This window comes from Chiloscyllium plagiosum, chromosome 25 (assembly GCF_004010195.1).
Source record: "Chiloscyllium plagiosum isolate BGI_BamShark_2017 chromosome 25, ASM401019v2, whole genome shotgun sequence".
In the NCBI taxonomy this organism is placed as follows: domain Eukaryota; kingdom Metazoa; phylum Chordata; class Chondrichthyes; order Orectolobiformes; family Hemiscylliidae; genus Chiloscyllium; species Chiloscyllium plagiosum.
Genome location: NC_057734.1, coordinates 1640057 through 1662517, shown reverse-complemented (window position 1 = coordinate 1662517; position 22461 = coordinate 1640057). Strand labels below are relative to the sequence as shown.

Below are 22461 nucleotides of genomic sequence, written 5' to 3'. Positions count from 1 at the left end.
TTCTGCTTCTAGAGTGCATGATCATTCGATGTCATTAGAAATTTAAACATCATGCAGAATGCCCTTTAATTTGCTCATTTGTAGAAACATTATTACATATAATCACTGTAAGGCAACTAATCTCATCCTTAGTTACCCCAACAGCATCAGGAATCAATTTTAGATACTAAGTCACATGCAAGCCAAAAGAGTGAGGGGTGGCAGCTTCTCTTTGGGGCAGTAATCAAACGATTGCAAACAAAAACAGAAACTGGAGAAACTCAGCAGGTCTGTCAGCATCCATGGAGAGAGAAACAGAGTTAATGCTTCAATTCCAGTAGTCCTTCTTCAGATGCCGCCAGACCCGCTCGGTTTCTCTAGCGATTTCATGCTTTTTTTGCTTCAGATTGCCAGCATCTATAGTGCCTTATTTTAATGCAACTGTTGCGTTTTCATGAGAATCCAGTTTTTGTGCCTAGTGACAGCCCACAAGCCCCTGCACAAGAAGCAAAAGCTGATTTGAATTGAGCTCACGCAATACCATAATCACCAAGGTAGCATACTCACCAGAGATTTTACTCAACTCTTACTATAGCTCCCAAGCCGCCAGCTATGCTTTATTGCGCCAATTTAGCAAGACATTACCCATCACTAAATATGATCAGATGCATTCAGCTTCTAAATCCAGATTACTAATGCTAAGGAGTGTGATCTCTACAGCACTTGCAATAACATCACATGCACATCTATCCTCTAATACTTCTTACTGTTTTCCATTCTTGCTAATTTCTGATATAGTTTTACATAGTTCCCTAAATCAATAACCTTTTGCGTCAAACCTTCACATAAGTTAAACATGAGTATCTGAAATTGTGAAAAAACTTTAATCAAAACAAGCCTGATTCCTGAAGAAGGGCTTATGCCCGAAACGTCGATTCTCCTGTTCCCTGGATGCTGCCTGACCTGCTGCACTTTTCCAGCAACACATTTCCAGCTCTGACTTTATCCCCACCTGACAGGCTACAATTACCCTCAGAAAGGATCAGGAAAAGCCCTCCTTATCTGATAAGTAATGTCATTAAAACTACCTGTTTAATGAAGTGTGTTGAGGCAATAATTACAATAGAACTAATGTCTGAAACAGTAAATGTTTCCATTAAATTATAAAACACATTTACGTCTATTATACAAATTGAAAGAGCTATCCAAGTAAAGAATAGAATTATGGCTCAGTGATTAATAGCTTTAAATGGAAAAGGTACAAATTTCCAATGATCTTATTGAACAACAAAGGTTTCATCACCATAGAATCCACCCCATTTAAGGATTGAATGGGATCTATGAGATTTTGCAATGTGGTAAAACGTACCGTGATCTTTTTCTGCTACTTATATCAGAGCTGTTACCAACTCGATAGGCACTGGGAACATTTCGGTCTCTCTCTCGCTCATCCCGCCGTCTCTCTGAAGCCTGAACTCTCCTTCCATGAGGTGATCTTGATCTACAGCAAAGAAAGATATAGCTTACTAAGTCTACATAGGTATCGAACTGGTTTTACTCTTAATCTCTTTGGTTCACCATTTCTTTCACCTAAAGTGTACTGAGGCTTTGCGATGGTTCTCCATCGAAGATGGCAAATACTTGTTCTTGCATTTTAAACTTCTAGATGCATATTAAATCAAACAAGCTATATTATTAGAATACAAATTAAGATTTCAAGTCATACATCAAGAATGAATTACCAGATCCAATAAAACATCCTAATTAGGAGAATTCCATACTGTGGGTCACGTTGCTACCCATTTAAAAGCATTTCACGAGTAGACAATAAATACTAAATTACCAGCTACAGGTAATCTCTTACCAGCTACTTTAAAAAAGGCAAAAGGAAATGAGAAGTTGGTGAGGGAATTTGATTTAATTTGAAATATTACTATTGTTTTACACCTAATGTTGCAGGAAATATCTTAAACAGTAGAAATTGCAGCTATAACTTTGACAAGGGGGAAGAAGTGAGGGCAAGTAGCCAAGGGATAATGTCAGGAGGCATTATTTCAGATAAAGAGTAGTTAGTGGAAATTTGCAACTCTTTCAACCAATATGCGAGGGTGAGGTTAATTTGAAAATTTTACAATAGCTTTTATTATGCAAGAAGGGATACGAAACAAGGCAGCTGACTTACAGGTCACCCATGACCTAACCATGTTGGCATCGACTCAGGGGTGTTAATGGCTTAATCTTATTGCTGTGCTTCTAAATCATGACTGATCTGGAAACACTTCAAAAAAATCCTTTCAAAATTCTCATCATCTTAGTGTACAAATTTTCCTTCTGAAAACATCAAAAGATTATTTTGGGGGGGGGGGGGTGGAGAAAAGTGTTAGCAGAGTAAGTGGGAAAGCTACAACATAAGAAACAATTGTAATTTTGACCCCTTAATATTACTGCATCTTCCATGATGTTGTCCAGAGAAAACCAGTACAAGTTTGCCTTTGACATAGGGTATGACGTATCTAAGATTCTGGGAGTCCTATGAAGCTCCATCTGCTGGTGGAAACATGAAGTTGTAGCTATGGCTTTGTGAGGGGTACCTGCATGTCAAAAGATTCTTTCATTTGCTCATGGGATGTGGGTGCCATTGGCAAGGCCAGCATTTATTGCCCATTCCTAACTGCCCAGAGGGCAGTTAAGAGCACCACATTGCTGTGGGTCTGGAGTCAAATGTAGGACAGAGCAGGTAAGGATGGCAGAGTTCCTTTCCTAAGGGACATCAGCAAACCAGATGGTATTTTAGTACCTAATAAAAACCAAAAGTACTGCCGATGCTGGAAATCAGAAACAGAAATTACTGTAAAAGCTCAGCAGGTCTGGCAGCATCTGTAGAGAGAAATCAGAGTTAACATTTCAGGTCTGGTGACCCGCCTTCAGAACTGATGGCAGTTAGGAAAATGTCAGTATATATGCAGAAGACAGGGTGGGGTAGGGAGGGGGTATATAGTAGTTACGTGGTTACCATTAGACTTTTTTTAAACTCCAGATTTTTACATTGAATTTATATTCAACATCTGCCAAAGTGGGATTTGATTCCATGACCACAGAATTTTTGCCTGTAATACTGGTTTACTAGTCCACTGATATTACCACAAACTCCCCAAAGAATTGCAAAAGACTCCAGTCACACAATGAACCTCAATTCAAAGAACTCCTTCAAGCAAGAATTGATTTGTTTATCCATCCATCCAGGACTGAGATGAAAATAATTGTTTCTTTTAACTCGGGTTTGGTGAACGGGTGGAATTCCCTACCACAGCAGGCTGTGGATGCAAAGTCATAATCTCGTGAAGGAAAAAATAGATTTCTGGACACAATCTGTCAAGGACCTTCTAAATCTTTGTGGACATATTTCTGCCCAGGGCAAACATTTTATCTTACAAGAGGATAGGTACTTTATCAAGGCCAGAGTGATCTCCTCATCTAGATTTGATCATGTAAATGGGGGACAGGGAGGAATTTCACAGATATTTTTCCCAAGGGTGACCTCAGTTCTAGGTCTCAGCTTGGCCAGAAGATCAGTTGGGTTTGAGAGGGCGGAGGATGTAGTTATTGTGACATACAAGGAATTGCAATTGTGTAGGACAGGTAGGATGGACCAGAGGGTCTCCACCTACCCTGTCACTGTTCATTGAATGACATAGTCAAATAGCAATCTCCAAATAAAGATTGCTTCAGGCATAGCAAAGATGCTGTGATGTAGATATATTTGGTTTAGCCTCCAAAATGGAATATTCAATAAGATTAACAAACCTTGAATGCCTGACACTTCTATAAGCGCTGGGCAGTGAGTGTTTTGCTTTCGACCGTGACCTAGATCTTGACCTCGATGTTGATCTTGATCTCGACCTCAATCGGTATCTAGGACGCGACCGAGATCGAGAACGAGATTTCTTCCTGTGCTTCTTCTCTTTCTTCTTCTCTCTATCTTTTGAAGATCTTACACTTTTTGTTGAAATTTGCTGAGAAGTATTGGCTTCTGCTGCTGCGGCAATTTTCTGAGAAATTTCATTGGCAACCTAAGGACAAGAAAACGGATTTTTAGAATGTTCTCCAAAGCACACCTGTTGAGCTTTTTGTTTTTCTTCCTAGCTAAGCATATTGTAATAATCAAATCCATGGCTTCCTATCAAAGCATTTACAGCTTCTCAACAAAACGATGAATTATCCAATGTTTGACAGCAGATAAATATATATATATATCTCAGACTTAACTTTGTTTCTCAGCTACTTATTAATTGCCTCATATTTACCAAAACCTTGGAGAGGGAAAGGAGAAGTTACCATGGGAAAATATTTAACTGGGGAAAAGGAAATTATGACGCTATCAAACAGGAGTTGGGAAGTACAGACTGGGAGCAATTGTTCCACAGAAAGGGCACACCAGACAAGTGGAGACTGTTTAAGGAGCAGTTGTTGCAAGTCATGTATGAATTTGTTCCTCTGAGACAGGTAAGAAGGGATAAGATTAAGGAACCTTGGATGACGAGAACAGAGGAGATTCTCGTCAAAAGGAAGAAGGCAGCTGATGTAAGGTGGAGGAAGCAAGGATCTAGCACAGCTTTGGAGAATTACAGGCTTGCTAGATAGGAGCTCAGAAATGGAATGAGGAGAGCCAGGAGGGGGCACGAAAAAGGTTTGGTGGGAAGGATTAGGGAGACCCCAAAGGCATTTTAATCGTACGTGAGGAATAAGAGAATGATCTGGAGCAGGTAGGGCCGGTCAGGGATAGCGTGGAGCCTGAGCAGATAGGGGAAGCCCTAAATGAGTTTTGTGCTTCGGTTTTCATTAAGGAAAACGACCTTGATGTGAATGGGAACTTTGAGCAGCTGGGATCAGGCTTGAACAGATTGAGATTGATGAAGTTGATGTGTTGGAAACTTTGGTAAACATTAAGATTGATAAGTCCCCAGGGCCAGACCATCCATCCCCTTGACCATGACCCCACCCCCCACCACCAAACCATCATCTCCCAGACCGTCCATAACCTCATCACCTCAGGGGACCTCCCATCCACCGCCTCCAACCTCATAGTCCCACAACCCCGCACCGCCCGTTTCTACCTCCTGCCCAAAATCCACAAACCTGACTGCCCCGGACGACCCATCGTCTCAGCCTGCTCCTGCCCAACCGAACTCATCTCGGCATACCTCCCCACGGTCCTGTCCCCATTAGTCCAAGAACTCCCCACCTACGTTCGTGACACCACCCACGCCCTCCACCTCCTCCAGGATTTCCGCTTCCCCGGTCCCCAACACCTCATCTAGCATCTAGGGAACAGAAGATTCGTCGTTTCGGGCACATGCCCTTCTTCAGGAATGAGCAGAGAGTGTTCAGCAGGAGAAGATAAAAGGTAGGGAGGAGGGACTTGGAGGAGGGGCGTTGGAAATGTGATAGGTGGAAAGAGGTCAAGGTGAGGGTGATAGGTCGGAGTAGGGTGGGGGCGGAGAGGTCAAGAAGAAGACTGTAGGTCAGGAAGGCGGTGCCGGGCTGGAGGGATCCGGCTGAGACAATGTGGGGGGAGGGGGGATGAAGAAACTGGTGAAGTCCAAGTTCATCCCCTGTGGTTGGAGGGTTCCCAGTCGGAAGATAAGACGCTCCTCCTCCGACCGTCGGGTTGTTGTGGTTTGGCGGTGGATGAGTCCAATGACCTGCATATCCTCGGTGGAGTGGGAGGGGGAGTTGAAATGCTGTGCCACAGGTTGGTTGGGTTGGTTCGTCCGGGTGGCCCAGAGGTGCTCTCTGAATCGCTCCGCAAGTAGGGGGCCTGTCTCCCCAATATAGAGGAGGCCACACCGGCTGCAGCGGATGCAGTAGATGATGTGGGTGGAGGTGCAGGTGAATCTGTGGCGGATATGGAAGTTTCCTTTGGGGCCTTGGAGAGAAGTGAGGGGGGAGGTGTGGGCGCACTTGCGCCCACACCTCCCCCCTCACTTCTCTCCAATGCCCCAAAGGAAACTTCCATATCCGCCACAGATTCACCTGCACCTCCACCCACATCATCTACTGCATCCGCTGCAGCCGGTGTGGCCTCCTCTATATTGGGGAGACAGGCCGCCTACTTGCGGAGCGATTCAGAGAGCACCTCTGGGCCACCCGGACGAACCAACCCAACCAACCTGTGGCACAGCATTTCAACTCCCCCTCCCACTCCACCGAGGATATGCAGGTCATTGGAGTCATCCACCGCCACACCACAACAACGCGACGGTCGGAGGAGGAGCGTCTTATCTTCCGACTGGGAACCCTCCAACCGCAGGGGATGAACTTGGACTTCACCAGTTTCTTCATCCCCCCTCCCCCCCCCTTGTCTCAGCCGGATCCTTCCCGCCCGGCACCGCCTTCCTGACCTGCTGTCTTCTTCTTGACCTCTCCGCCTCCACCCTACTCCGACCTATCACCCTCACCTTGACCTCTTTCCACCTATCACATTTCCAACTCCCCTCCTCCAAGTCCCTCCTCCCTACCTTTTATCTTCTCCTGCTGAACACTCTCTGCTCATTCCTGAAGAAGGGCATGTGCCCGAAACGTCGAATCTCCTGTTCCCTGGATGCTGCCTGACCTGCTGTGCTGTTCCAGTAATAAAGTTTCAACCCAGACCAGATTTATCCTAGGTTGCTCCAGGAAGCGACAAAGGAGGTTGCTAAGCGAAGAGCTTTGCTTCCTCATTCTCCATGGGAGTTGTATCGGAGGTTTGGAAGGAGGTGAATGTTGTTCCTCTTTTCAAGAAGGGTAATAGGGAAATCCCTGGCAATTACAGACCAGTCAGTCTTACGTCTGTGGTCAGCAAGGTTTTGGAAAGAATTCTGAGGGATAGGATTTATGACTATTTGGAGAAGCATAGCATGATTAAAGGCAGTCAGCATGGCTTTGAGAGGGGCAGGTCATGTGTCACAAATCTTATTGAGTTCTTTGAGATGACAAGACAGGTCGACGAAGGTCGAGCAGTGGACGTGGTGTATATGGACTTCAGCAAGGCATTTAATAAGGTTGCCCACAGTAGGCTCATTCATAAAGTCAGGACGTATGGGATACAGGGAGATTTGGCTATCTGGATTCAGAATTGGTTGGCTAACAGGAGGCAGAGAGTAGGAGTGTGGTTGTAGATGGAAAGTATTCTGCCTGGAGGTCAGTGTTGAGTGGTGTCCCGCAGGGCTCTGTTCTTGGGCCTCTACTTTTTATAATTTATATAAATGACTTGGATGAGGAGGTTGAGGTTGTGGGTTAGTAAATTTGCAGATGACACAATGATTGGAGGTGCCATTGATAGTATCGAGGGTTATTGCAGGCTGCTGCGCGACATAGACAGGATGCAGAGCTGGGCTGAGAAATAGCAGATGGAGTTCAACCTGGATAAATATGAAGTGATGCATTTTGGAAGGTCCAACTTGAATGCTGAATATAGGATTAAAGACAGGGTTCCTGGCAGTGTGGAAGAACAGAGGGATCTTGGGCTGAAGGGTCACTTCTGTGCTGTACATTTCTATGTTCTATGTTTACTTATTAACTAAAATTTGATGGGCTAATCCTGTGCTCTTGAAAGCTCGCTAGCAGTATTCTAGAAATCTTTTGACTTTGTTGGCATGTGCTTAAAAGAATGCTAACTGCTCTATTAAGTGGTTAATTAGCTGTGAAGTGATCAATTACAAACAAGTAAAACTGACTATAGGACGCTTCTAGCATTGACAGCTTGAGAAGCCAGCATTTATAATGCAATGGAATAGCTTTTAATGAAGGTTAGCATGATAGGTTATGGGTAAAATACATAGAAAAGAAGTGATTATCCTGCAAACATGCCCAATCCCCTGAAATTTGCCAAACAAGTGCATGAGAACTAATATTTTAGGCTTAGTCTTGGGGAGCATTTCTGCCTACTGTGCTACGAATGCAGGAAAATCATTTTCACAGAAATTACAAGTCTGTCAACTCTAACAGATCGTGTTCTTGTTTATCCTTCACAGAAGCAGCAGTGTTAGTTTAATGGGCTGGATTTTCAGGACATTAACACGAGCATCAAATGTAGGATCAAATGTAGGACACAATGCAGTACTTCACCTGGAACAACCACTTGACATGGAGTGGGAATGGTGAACGAAGAGAAAGTAGTAAATGCAATCAGAAGTGATTTGATGGGGGAGGGGGAGAACTTAAGAGCAAATGAAGTGGTGGTCCTTGAGGGTACCTCCTTCCTGAGGGTACCTCCTTCCAGAGGCTAAGTTTCAGCACTACAAGTTGCGTATCTCCTATCAGTGTGAGTGAGGAGGCCTTAATAGGTCGCTTACTTGGCTCAATCAGCTCCCCACCATTTCAGAGTGGCCGAGTGTCTGGACCATTCCAGGCAATCAACACGACAGGCAGAATCAAGTCTGGGCTTACCTGCCTCATTCCCATCTCACCATGTCTCTGACCTGTTCTCCATTATGTCCTGACCAATATTTACCTCTTAATCACTAAAGATGATTGACAGATCACTTTCATGTTGCTATTAGTGAAACTATGATCTGCACAAACTGGTTACCACGTTATCTTACAAGATGACTGCATTTCAACTTCATTGCCTCCAAAGCTCTTTGGCACATCAAGATCACAAAAGGTGCTACACAAATAAAGCACGTTTTCTTAATCCTACAAGTTCTCGCTGAGGAGTTTCAAGAGTACCATCTCCTAATAATTCCTTTCAGCAGCTTTAATTTTTCAAACCTTACCAGTTGTATGACAGGTACATTCTTTTTGAGAGTGGTAAACTTCATTTGTAATGTGCCAACTATCATTTGCCCACAGGTGATGACTGCTAAAACAGTTCAGTGGTACTATTTCAATATTCGAGTAGGGACGCAAGTGAGTAACTATAACATCAAGACTCAAGAAAAGAGGGCCAGAGAAAACAGCAAACTACAGGCCAATTATCCCCCTCATCAACCATTGGGTAAATGCTGAAATTTCACAATGCATTAGAGAATCACAATATGATGAGACAGTCATCACGACTTTCTACAAGCGAAAAAGTATTCAACAGATTAACATATTGACATATTTGAGAAACTAACTAGTAGGGTTAGAGGAGAGCCAGCACATGAACTGGCATAGTACATTCAACAAAGTGCCATACAAAACAGTAATACACAAGGTAGTGAATCATGGAGCTGGGGTATATATTAGCATTCACAGAGAATTGGCTGATGAAGGGAAAATGGCAAGCAGGGTTAAATTACTGCACTCAATGCCTCAATAAGAAATCAAGCTAATCGTAGAGCAATTTCCAGGTTACATGATAAAGCACAACTGTGACACTAGGTACTGTACTCCATTTATGCACTGCAGACTTAAATATATCAAATTAGATTGCAAATGAATTACTTATTATGTGGTACGATCACAAGAAAAATAAGGCTGAACAGAAAAGGGTAAATCAGAGCACTATTTTCATTTGAATATCATCTGTATCATGAATAGTCACAGGAATAAACCAATTCCAGATTCAGCATCTTATGCAAAGAATAATTAATACCTGAATTGATCTTCTGGGCAGGGTAGTAGAGGCAGAATCATTCAGGAGACAGTTAGATGTTGCATTAGAAGGACGGTAGGTTTCTATAGCAGGATGAGCTAGATGGGCTGAACGGCCTCCCACTTCTGGGCTTATCTTTGTGATGAGTCTTTGATGAAATTTAGCGGAAAACACTTCACTGTTGTCAATCTGAACAATTATAGAGAGTTTTGGACTTTGGTGCAAAGCATTTGTTAAGTTTCTTGTGAATGAATAGGAAATTCTAACACTAAAATAATGCATGACGACAATCACAGATGAAAGCTATAACCGACTTGAGTAGCATTAAATAAAACAGGACCACTGCATTCTAAAATACAATGTTACATATCAGGAGTGTTTGTTAAACATTATTATCAAAATGAAATTCAAGTAAAAACAGACAATTTATTGCTTAAAACATAAAAACTGTTATATGCCAACTTGTGGGCAATGTCTCGAACTAACATTGACAAATCTCCACTTTACACATTGTACCCTAAATATATACTGACGAAGTATAAAAATGTACAATGTGACTACTTTCAGGATGCATCATATTCTGCTGTAAACTGCAAGTATTTGAGGGTTGCTATGCAGTAAATGGCAAATGGAATTCAATGTAGCTAAGTGTGAGGTGATTCACTTTGGGAAGAATAACAAAAAGATGGGGTACTGAGCTAATGGTCGGATACTTGGTAGTGTGGATGAGCAGAGGGATCTTGGTGTCCATGTACACAGATCTCTGAAAGTTGCCACCCAGGTAAATAGTGCGGTGAGGAAGGCATATGGCGTACTGGCTTTTATTGGTAGAGGAATTGAGTTCTGGAGTACTGAGGTCATGATGCAGTTGTATAAGACACTGGTGCGGCCGCATCTGGAGTATTGTGTGCAGTTTTAGTCGCCATACTATAGGAAGGATGTGGAGGCACTGGAACGGGTGCAGAGGAGGTTTACCAGGATGTTGCCTGGTATGGAAGGAAGATCGTATGAGGAAAGACTGAGACACTTGGGGCTGTTTTCATTAGAGAAAAGAAGGTTTAGGGGTGACTTGATTGAGGTGTACAAGATGATTAGGGGGTTAGATAGGGTTGACAGTGTGAAACTTTTCCCGCGTATGGAGTCGGGTATTACAAGAGGGCATAGCTTTAAATTAAGGGGGGCTAGATATAGGACTGAAGTTAGGGGTAGGTTCTCCACTCAGCGAGTCGTAAGTTCATGGAATGCCCTGCCAGCAGCAGTGGTGGACTCTCCCTCTTTATGGGCACTTAAGCGGGCATTGGATAGGTATATGGAGGATAGTGGGCTAGTGATTAGTAGCTAGACTTTTGGCAGCAAAATATTTCTCTGGTAATTCTTTAAAAATTCATTCTTGGGCTATAAATGCTGTTAATAAGGTTATAATTATTACCAATCCCAAGAATTATGAGAAGATGGTGATGAGCCTTTTGTTTGACCTGCTACAACAATACATCTCTGGGCAGCTAATAGCCAAGCATGATCCTCCATCCTCCATATACCTATCCAATGATAGGTATATGGAGGATAATGGGTTAGTATAGGTTAGGTGGGCTTGGATCGGCGCAACATCGAGGGCCAAAGGGCCTGTACTGCGCTGTATTCTTCTATGTTCTATGTTCTATAAACTAAAACTGATGTTCAGTTAAACTTGATCACCTATTGTGCAGAATGTGCAGACATAAGAGTCAATGGACTGAAGTCTACCGCAACTTTTACTGTTAGCACAAATTGCATACCTAAGATCACAGTATTCAGTCAATACTAAAATAAACAAATGTTGAAATATGATAAATACATACTATATACACCGATATAAAGATAACAGCGTAACAGCTTGGACATAGAGTTTAAACAAAATCCTATAATTTGGTGAAACTATCAAGAAACAGGAGGGAAAGAATGAGATAGAACATCCAGTGAATCAGAACATTAGCTGCCAGACAGCTTAGATGGTATATTAACCACAAAGATGAATTTGGAAAAGCTCAAAGAGGTGAAAAAGTAGTGAATGATGTGCTCTGGTCTCTAAAGTAATATGAAATCACTCTTCAAAGCATTCTGCTTTTTCTAAAATAACAAAGACCTGTCTTTCAGGATTTACATTCTGATATAATTGTTAAAGTACGCAGAAAAATGTAATGAGCTAAATACCAATGAAAGAAAGAAACAATGCATTATAAACAGACCATAAATGCACACTAACCTGACTGACATTGAAAAATATAGACATAATATTAAAATTAACTTTAATGCTTTAATTTAACAAAATTCTTTAGAAGAATAAAAATCAGATGGGAGCACATGGTAGAGACAGAGAATACTCTGCCAAATCAGCAGCTAACAGCGTTTGCAGACTTTTCATACATTTTAAATGTTATGACTTTTAGTAACTTATCAACACTTCTTTGGCTTGTCATCAGTTTGTCTCATGTCTCAAAAGCACCTTTGGATATTTTCTACATTAAGGAATTACATAAATGAAAATCCATTGCTTAACGTCTACTTGCAACATGTAAAGGACTTCGAAAGACAGTAAAGCATCAACCAGTAAGATCTTAAGAACAGAGCTGAATCAATTTCCATATTTTCTCAGTTATATTTTTAGGGCTCAAAGTGTGTATGAAGCAAAATAACTAACAGCTCGACAAATGGATGTAGGTTTGCTCGCTGAGTTGGAAGGTTCATTTTCAGACATTTCGTCACCATCTTCAGTGAGCCTCTGGACGAAGCACTGCTGATGATTCCTATTTTCTATTTATACGTCTGGGTTTCTTTGGGTTGGTGATGTCATTTCCTGTGGTGATGCCTTTTCCTGTTCTTTCTCACAGGGTGTGGTAAATGGGATCCAAGTCAATGTGTTTGTAGATAGAGTTCCGGTTGGAATGCCATGCTTCTAGGAATTCTTATGTGTGTCTCTGTTTGGCTTGTCCTACGATGGATGTGTTGTCCCAGTCGAAGTGGTGTCCTTCCTTATCTGTCTGTTAGGATACTAGTGAGAGAGGGTCATGTCGTTTCATGGCTAGTTGATGTTCATGTATCCTGGTGGCTAGTTTTCTGCCTATTTGTCCAACGTAGTGCTTGTTACAGTTCTTGAACGGTATTTTGTACATGACATTAGTTTTGCTTGTTGTCCGTATTCAACCCAAACTTTGGCTCTGCTATGTGGATGACACCTTTGTCATCACTAAATGAAACAAATTAGAGGAAACCTTCAAGGCCATCAATAGTACCCTTACTGGCATAAAATTCATTAAGAGGAGGAAAACAACAACAAACTGCCATTCCTAGATGTCACAGTAGAGCGAATAGCCAATGGGGAACATCAAACCAGTGTCTACAGGAAAACAACACATACGGACTAAATATTGAACTACAAAAGCAATCATCCCAACATTCACAAACGAAGCTGCATCTAAACATTATTTCAATGAGCCACCACACATTGCAGCACAGAGGAACTAAGCAGAGCAGAGAAAAATCACCTATACAGTGTGTTCAAAAAGAATGGATACCCAATGAACACAGTCTGCCGGTTTCTTAGCAACAAACCCAAATAAGCAGACAAAATGCACCCAGAAACCCTAGCCACTCTCCCCTACATCATAGACGTCTCAGAAATGACTGCAAGGCTACTCAGACCCCATGGCAACATGGTAGCCCACAAACCCACAACACACTAAAACAGCAGCTAATGAACTTGAAAGACCTTGCCATTCCTAGATGTCATACAGACAACAAGCAACTCTAATGTCATTTACAAAATACCGTGCAAGAACTGTAACAAACACTACACTGGATAAACAGGCAGAAAACTAGCCACCAGAATACATGAACACCAAAATGACATGACCTTCTCTCACTAGTATCCTTACATACAGATAAGGAAGGACACCACTTCGGCTGGGACAAGACATCCATCGTAGGACAAGCCAAACAGAGACACGCATGAGAATTCCTAGAAGAATGGCATTCCAACCGGACTTCTATCAACACAGTGACTTGGATCCCATTTACCACACCGTGTGAAAAAGAACAGGAAATGACATCACGAACCCAAAGAAACCCAAACATATAAACAGAAAACAGGAATCATCAGCAGTGCTTTGGCTGGGGGCTCACTGAAGAGGTTACCTAGTAATGGTGACAAAACGTCTGAAAATGAACCTTCTAGCTCAGCGAGCAAACCTACATCCAGAACCTCAACCTGAGCTTCAGATCCTCTCAAAACTCGCCAGTTCAGCAAATGCTCAGGTCTTCATTAGTTTGCAGCTGCTTGAGAAGTTTAAAGTATGATGCTAAACTATGATTAAGAATGCAATCTTCATTCATGCAAGCAAGATGCCAATTCCCACTACGTTTAGGTTTAGTGCAATGTAGTGAGGTTAATGTGGTACTGGATTAACAAAGGAGACCAAGAATTTAGTTCACCCTTAATGTGTTCTTTAGTGACCTTTAAACTTTAGATATAATCTATAAAGAACGTGCAAACATTATTTTGTCAGTAACCTACACTGTCCGGAATTGATTAACAAAACCTCACACAATTTTTCAGGAAACAAAAGAACACAGGAGCTGCTGTTGCTATCTACAGGTGGATATGTTTCTTAAGTATCATCACGTATATTCAAGCTTTGAAATATGACCCATTGATGTGAAATGAAGGGAAGCTATAGAGGGCCACACTGTTAGCTCACTAACCAGTCATGCGGGTAGTTCCATCCTCCCACAGAGCTAAATATTTAACCATAGTTTTAACAAAACCAAATTTAATACTCAAAATAAAGTACTCCTCAAAGAAACCCACTTCATAACATCAATCAGATAGGCATGGAACACAGTGATCCATGTATTGTGAACAGCCTGAACAGCCATCGTGACAGACGTTTGACAATAATAGCAAATCCTTCCTGTCTGATTTCATCAAATTACTTTCAAGGCTTCATCAGTAAGATTAAACATGTTAACTAGCGCATTTCAGAATGTAGGAGGTAGCCTGCAACTTTTGAATAATTGGATACCCAAAGGTTTTTTTGTAAGGTGTTTGAAATATTGATTAAACAACAAACTACTTACTAACCACGAGTACAGTTTTTTTTGAAAGAGAGAGAAACTGGCTGGTATTTATATGGATCTGAATATTCTTGTACACAGAACACAACGGTAACATGAAAAGGACAGTTCGCAATTAGGAAAGTAAATGGTACACTAGTGTATATTACAAAGAGACAGAAGTTTATGGGTTTCTGCAGTTACACAGGGCTTTGATAGGACCTATTTAGTTATGGTCTTCGTACCAAAGAGGGACACACTTGGCTTTCAGGAAGTGCAATAAAGTTTCACGAGAGACTTGATTCCAAGGATCAAGACATTGCCCAATGAGGAGAGATTGGACAGACTATGCCTATCCATTTCGTGGAGTTTAAAGAAAGGGGGAGGTGATGTAATTGAAACATAAAAGATTCTTATGGGATTAGCAGGTTAGACACTGGAAGGATGCGTCCCTTGGCTGGGAGTTTAAAACCAGGGGTCACAGTCTCAGAATAAGGGGGCCAGTCACTTTCAGACTGAGAAGAAATTTCTCAGCTCTAAGACTGTAAATCTTTGCCTTAGAATTCTGGATGGTTAAAATTAAGACAGAAGATTTTAAATGTTTGAATAGTAAAGGGAATCAGGAATTTAAAGTCAGGAAGACAAAGTTGAGATAGATGATCAGTCTTAATCACACTGAATGGTACGCAAATGCAAAAAACTGAATGGTCTACGCCTACTTCTATCTTTTATTTTCTTAGGACATTGTGGTCTTACCCTTTGGCCCTATCAAGTGTCATTAAAAATGTCATTACAGTACTGAACAAAATGGTTGAAGGAGTGTACTTTAACCCAGTTCTGACCAGCATTTTTCTGTTGAATATAGTGCTTTGATGACTCACCAGCCTTGTAAAGCTATACAACACCAAAACAAAATTGTAAATTTGGAAGTGAAGCTTGTGATTTGTTCTCAAAATGAAGTACATGAAACACACGCTCACCACATTTTATGCTATCACATCGAGCCACATGAATAGGAAGGGTGAGAGAATATTACATCCCCTCATTGAGTTTTGGTCACCTAGCTGGTACTGAGCTCAAAAACTGTGATGGAAGGCATCCAGCAGCTTTCATACTGCTATGTGCATTATTTACAAGCTATACAATCAGTAAGTTAGAGCTATGGCCAGAGCTCTCATCCCATGGTAGACAAACAGCCCCAAGCTGCTTCTGGCCATATATCTAATATTCTGTCACAGTGAAGTCAAATTCTAATGTCGAAAGGATGGTTAGGGAAAATGAATGACACCACAATATTTACATTATACGGCGCGAGCGGATTCATTCAAAAGGGGCCAGGCAACATCAAATTGGGAAAAGAATTGGATGTCATTTGGTGTATATAGGTACATCGAGAGACAATTAAGTGACTTACAGGGCATGAGGCCTAGGGATCCTGTATTGTTTGGGTTACTGGTGGTAAAGGAGAAAGAGAAGGGAACGGACCAGGTCTACGGTCAGGAGAGCTGAAAATGTGTTGCTGGAAAAGCGCAGCAGGTCAGGCAGCATCCAGGGAACAGGAGAATCGACGTTTCGGTCATAAGCCTTCTTCAGGATGCCCGAAACGTCGATTCTCCTGTTCCCTGGATGCTGCCTGACCTGCTGCCCTTTTCCAGCAACACATTTTCAGCTCTGATCTCCAGCATCTGCAGACCTCACTTTCTCCTCAACGGTCAGGAGAGGCAATGGACAAATATCCCTAAGTTCTGCTTGCTGTTCGGAGAGCAGAGTATTTCTGCAAATGCTTCCTCAAAAGATTTAAATGGGAAAAGATTTATGAATAAGCTTGATAGTGTGAACTTTATTATTGTATGCCTATGAATTTACATAAAATATTAATGCTGATATATTAATAATCTATTGATATATGTGGAATACTATGGAAAGAAGTTCAAATTTCTTTTTACCAATTTAAGAAATCATTAGCTAAATAATTCAAGTGACAATTTTTATAACGAAGGAAACCACAACAGAAGAAGTTGAAAATAATCTGTAGTCAGACAGTAATGATGCAGAAACAGAAGTCAGGTCAGATCTAAGTCCCTTCCTCAAGGTTGCTTCAGAATTAACCAGGATGCTGCAGATGGCAGGGTAATATTTGCCAGTTTTTAAAAAATATATAAAAGCTGCTGAACTTGACTGACCTGCATACTTTGGGAGCTTTCTTCCATAGTTATTGCTTCCAAATCTCCTGAGGTTGTGGGAGTTTTCAAATTTTGTAGGAAAAGTGCTGCTCTCTTTTTGCGTTCTGCCTGTAGCTGCCTTTCTTTGCACTCTTTTGAAGCCTGCGCAAGCTTCTCCCTTGCTGCTGCTGCCAGTCTGTCCTCCAGCTTCTGCTTGGCTGCAACCAGGAACAGAAAACACCAATTACATTTATGGAATATTCCTTCATGAGGGGAAACGTACAAGACTGAATATTCAGAGGTGCAAGATCCATTAAGTGAAAATTAGGGTAAACAAATGGATAGTTGCATACGTAGCTATACTTTAGATGGAATGGCTTGGTATTGCTGGAAGAGAATTAGAAAATTATTACAGTACGGAAGATGATCATTTGATCCATCGTGCCTACACTGGTTCTGTAGCCAAGTGCAAATCTCTTGACTTTTCCCCATACCATGCACCCTGTTTCCTTATTTCTTTTAGCCAAATAATCAAACAATGCCCTCTTGAATGCCTCAACTGAACTTGCCTTCACCATATTTCTAGGCATTTCTTCCAGAAATAAATTCAAGTTCAACAAGATATTAAATACAATAAACCAATAAAATCTCACACTAAAATAACACAAAAAACAGCAGATGCTCAAGATCTGAAACGAAAACAGAAAATGCTGGAGAAACGTAGCAGGTCTGGCAGCACCAATGGACAGAAAGGAGAATTAACAGTTTGAACCCAGTTATCCTTCTTCAGAACTAGACTTCTGAACTATACTGGTGATGTTTCATCTTGGTGCTGAGTAAACATAACTTTTATTTATCAACTTGAAGACCTACATTTAGTGGACTGAGACTTCACTGAGCATAAACGTGATCAACAAAACCATGTGGTTAAGAGTTAAGTCAATTTCTGCCTTCCTCCCCTGAAGAGAGCTTGCATCGATGTCTCCTTGCAAGTGTGCACCTGCAGCCTTTAAACATGTGAATTTCAATCAGAGAAGAATAAAATTGTGCATATTTGAACAGGAAAAATATTTTAATAATTCACTATTTCTTAACACTGGTTTACAAATAATTTGTTCCTTGCTGTGAGTTAGAATCCCTATATTTTATGGGAATGTTGAGTTGTGGAACTGTAAACTGCAAATTGGGGAGAGTTCAAGTACATGTCTGAAGCACACTGCAGGTCATCATTTCGATGCATTCTTTTCAATAGTAACAAGTCTTATCTGTTCATAGCTCCAAGGTCCTACACATTATAAAAATGCCTGATGAATAGTTGGCATGCATCAGCACTTCCCTATCTCATTAAAAATAGATGAGTGCATGCAAATATAAAAACAATCTTCTCAGAGGTCAGGATTCAAAATCTGCTACCTTCTCTCAGCAATACAGTTTATGAGAACTATCTTCGTGAACTAGTGAGAGTGTGGATAAATACAATTATGACAAGACCTGCAAAAATATAAGACTAAGGACATTGCCATATCAGATTATAAACTTTCCAATGAACAGATTGTGGGAATATTACAAAATAAATCACATTTACCCATTATTGCCAGTCCAAACTGTGAACAGAGCAAGAACTGAACTGACAACATAAGTAATGTTCAGCTGGGGCAATATCTGCAACTCAACAACTTACCTTAGCTCCAATGTTTCCAAACAATTAACCTCAAAAACTTCATATTTCAATTTAGAAATATTACAGATCAATCAGTATAATCATTTAAGTGCGTAAAAATCTAATTTACTAAGACAACTTAATGCAGCTCCACCATTAACTCAACTTTTAAATGGTTATTGATCTAACCGCTCAATATGCCAGCTTTATTACTTGGAACACAAAAGTAAACAGAAACAAAATCTTGGCTTCACAGGCATTATGAAAGGAACATAGACCGCAGTCTCGGTTTTCCAAATGGAGGCGTCAAAACTGGCTATTGGCCATATATCTGGCACTGATCACACATAACATGCTCCAGCTAAGGAACAGCCTGTTTCAATAACAGCAAGTTGACCCATAACTGTACATTTCAAAGTTCCCAGATTTAATGTCCAGCCTACACCAAGTTAGCTGAAAAAGTATATCTACTGGCACCACTAATCTAGTCTGCCCAAAGATACTCAGACACTACTATTCATGTTGTGGTTCTGTTCGCCGAACTGGGAATTTGTGTTGCAGATGTTTCATCCCCTGTCTGGGTGACATCCTCAGTGCTTGGGAGCCTCCTGTGAAGAGCTTCGGTGTTGTTTACTCCGGCATTTATAGTGGTTTGTCTCTGCCGCTTCCGGTTGTCAGTTCCAGCTGTCCGCTGCAGTGGCCGGTATATTGAGTCCAGGTCGATGCGCTTGTTGATTGAATCTGTGGGTGAGTGCCATGTGTGTGTGTGTGAATTCCCTGGCTGTTCTCTGTTTGGATTGTCCTATAATAGAACCACAACAGCGAGCACCCGAGCTACAAATTTTTTCACAAACTTTGAACTACTATTCATGTAAACTACAACTGAATAGCTATTATTTAATCCAGAGAACGCTGATAGCATGCAAAATCTCTACTTTTAATTCTCTGTGTCATACAGGAAAAGATGAGTACAGCAACATTACCTTTTAAGAACTTCTGCATTTTGGAAAAGCAGGACTTATACACTTAATGGTAAGGTCCTAGGGAGTGTTGCTGAACAAAGTGAACTTGGAGTGCAGGTTCATAGTTCCTTGAAAGTAGACTTGCAGATAGATAGGATAGTGAAGGTGGTGTTTGGTATGCTTTCCTTCATTGGTCAGAGCACTGAGTATAGAAGTTAGGTGGCCATGTTGTGGCTGTACAGGACACTGGTTCGGCTACTTTTGGAACATTGCGTGTAATTCTGGTCTCTTTAATATCAGAAGGATGTTGTGAAAGTTGAAAAGGTTCAGAAAAGATTTACAAAGATGTTGCCCTGGTTGGAGAATTTGAGCTATTGCGAGAAGCTGAATAGCCTAGGGCTGTTTTCCCTGGAGCGTTGGAGGCCGAGGGGTGACCTGATAGAGGTTTATATAATCATAAGGGGCATGAATCGGATAAAAAGACAAGATTTGGAGGTACCAGTGTTGGACTGGGGTGTACAATGTTAAAAATCACACAGCTACCAGGTTATAGTCCAACAGGTTTATTTGGAAGCACTAGGTTTCGGAGACAACCACCTGATGAAGGAGCAGCGCTCCAAAGCATAGTGCTTCCAAATAAACCTGTTGGACTATAAATAGACAGTCTTTTCCCTTGCGTGGGGGAATCCAGAACTAGAGGCCTTAGGTTTAGGGTGAGAGGGGAAAGATAAAAAAGGGATCGAAGCAGCAGCTTTTTCGTGTTGAGAAGTGGTACGTGTATGGAACGAGCTGCCAGAGAAAGTGGAGGAGGCTGGTACAATTGCAGCACTTAAAAGGCATCTGGATGGGTATATGAACAGGAAAGGTTTCGAGGGACATAGGCCAAGTGCTAGCAAATGGGACTAGATTAGATCAGGATATCTGGTCGGCACAGACTAATTGGACCAAAGGGTCTGTTTCCATGCTGTATATCTCTATGACTCTTGTTCTCATCTTGTGTTGTTTCCAACAAGACATTCTGAAGAGAGTGGCAGTCTTATGCATCTCTCAAGGCATTTAGTTTACATTAATCAAGATTATTTGTAAGGCCAAGATTTCATTAGCACTACGAGGAAGCGAGTGAAAAACAAAGATGACAGATCGTGATGGGACGTGGCTTGCTTATGAAAACAGCTGCAGAAGACAGTGAACAAAAAGGAAAATTGGGATGATTCAATTTATTAAACATGCTCATCACATTAGGTTTGGAAATCATGGCCCATACCAATCAAATCAATGTGCATAGTTAAAGATTAGTAGCAATATTTATCACTAAGAACTACAGAACAATGCCTCAATATTAAAGTGGAGAACTGTCAGCAACAGAAGGAAACCTACACAATGACTTACCAAACTCATGCTGTCTCTTTATAGTGTGAAAACAGTTCTCAACATTATGCTCTGAATTGTCTAGCAAAGGGTGGTATCGAGAGAGGGAAAGAGGTAGCAGGGAGGACAGAAAAGTCCTTTGCATGCACAGCATGGCTAGATGAGCAAATGGAGAGAATTGTTGTGGTTCTGTTCGCCGAGCTGGAAGTTTTTGTTGCAAACGTTTCGTCCCCTGGCTAAGCGACATCATCAGTGCTTGGGAGCCTCCTGCGAAGCGCTTCTTTGATGTTTCCTCTGGTGTTTATAGTGGTCTGTCCCTGCCGCTTCCGGTTGTCAGTTACAGCTGTCCGCTGTAGTGGTTGGTATATTGACAACCGGAAGCGGCAGGGACAGACCACTATAAACACCGGAGGAAACATCAAAGAAGCGCTTCGCAGGAGGCTCCCAAGCACTGATGATGTCGCCTAGCCAGGGGACGAAACGTTTGCAACAAAAACTTCCAGCTCGGCGAACAGAACCACAACAACGAGCACCCGAGCTACAAATCTTCGCACAAACTTTGAATGGAGAGAATTTGCATGAATATAAAGCAATTCTGTATTTACACATTACTTGTGAGAACACAGTGGGCAGCACGACGTGTCAGTGGTTATCACCTTAGGTGATTCACTGTGTTGAGCCTGCACATTTTCCATGTCTACTTTCCAGGTGCTCTGGTTTCTTCCCACAGTCCAAAGATGTGCAGGTTAGGTGGACTGGCCATACTAAATTGCCCCATAGAGTCCAGGAATATGCAGGCTAGGTGGAATAGCTATGGGAAATGCAGGGTTATAGGAATAGAGTGGGAAGCTGGGTCCAGGTGGGATGATCGTCAGAGGGATGTTGCAGACTCAATGAACCAAATGCTCTCTTTCCGTACTGTAGGGATTCTATGATAATATTCATACAGGATGTATGAATTGGGGCTGGCTGATCATAAAAATAATTGCTCCTTATTTCTGCAACTCAGAATTTAAATGTTCTCAGCAAAGGAAACAAAAAACCCGAGAGGAAACAGATGGAATGACAACTCTCCAACCTCTCAGTCAATCACAAATAGCTGCTCAAAACTGCATACTTCTTACTGGAACAAAACAGCATGATTGATATTTGCAAGCACTAGAAGGCCAGGACGTACGTCTGGAAAATCCACTGGCATTTACAATTCCAACTTGAATCTCACATTTCCTTACATTTCCATTTTGGAAACTTAGCATTACTGGATTGGTCAGTATTTAAGACCAGAAGGGGGAGTAGTAGAAATAGGCCATTTAACTTATTGAGTCTGCTATTCAATTAGATGATGGTTGATCTGATCACTTCCACTTTCCAGTCTTTTGCCAGTAACCCGTGATCGCCTTCCTGATTAAAACTTTCTCTATCTCAGCCTTGAACATACTTAATGACACAACCTTGACAGTCTTCTGCAATAAAAAAATTCCACCGATTCATACTCCTCTGACAGAAGAATATCTTCATCCCTGCATTAAATGTGCGATGACTTACTCTGAGATTAGGCTCTCTAGTCCGAGACTATCCCACAATGGGAAACAACCAATCCCTAACAAGCCATCTAAAAATCCTATATGTTTGCAGAAGGTCTCAGCCATTCTTCTAAACTTTACATTCTCAACCTGTTAAGAA

The 22461-nt window shown here is 41.5% G+C and overlaps 1 protein-coding gene across 4 annotated transcripts in view; it reads right to left on the bottom strand.

Moving 5' to 3' along the window:
* LOC122562502 (splicing factor SWAP) overlaps window positions 1-22461 on the bottom strand; it is a 135409-nt gene that overhangs the window by 35871 nt on the left and 77077 nt on the right. For 3 of the 4 annotated variants that reach the window (XM_043715341.1, XM_043715340.1, XM_043715342.1), the window contains exons 13-16: window positions 16810-17006; window positions 9539-9727; window positions 3784-4049; window positions 1349-1480 (exon numbers count right to left, since the gene is read on the bottom strand). In XM_043715341.1, coding sequence (XP_043571276.1) covers window positions 1349-1480; window positions 3784-4049; window positions 9539-9727; window positions 16810-17006 — 784 coding nt within the window. The remainder of the gene's footprint in view (window positions 1-1348; window positions 1481-3783; window positions 4050-9538; window positions 9728-16809; window positions 17007-22461) is intronic. The other variant, XM_043715343.1, reaches the window with a different exon arrangement.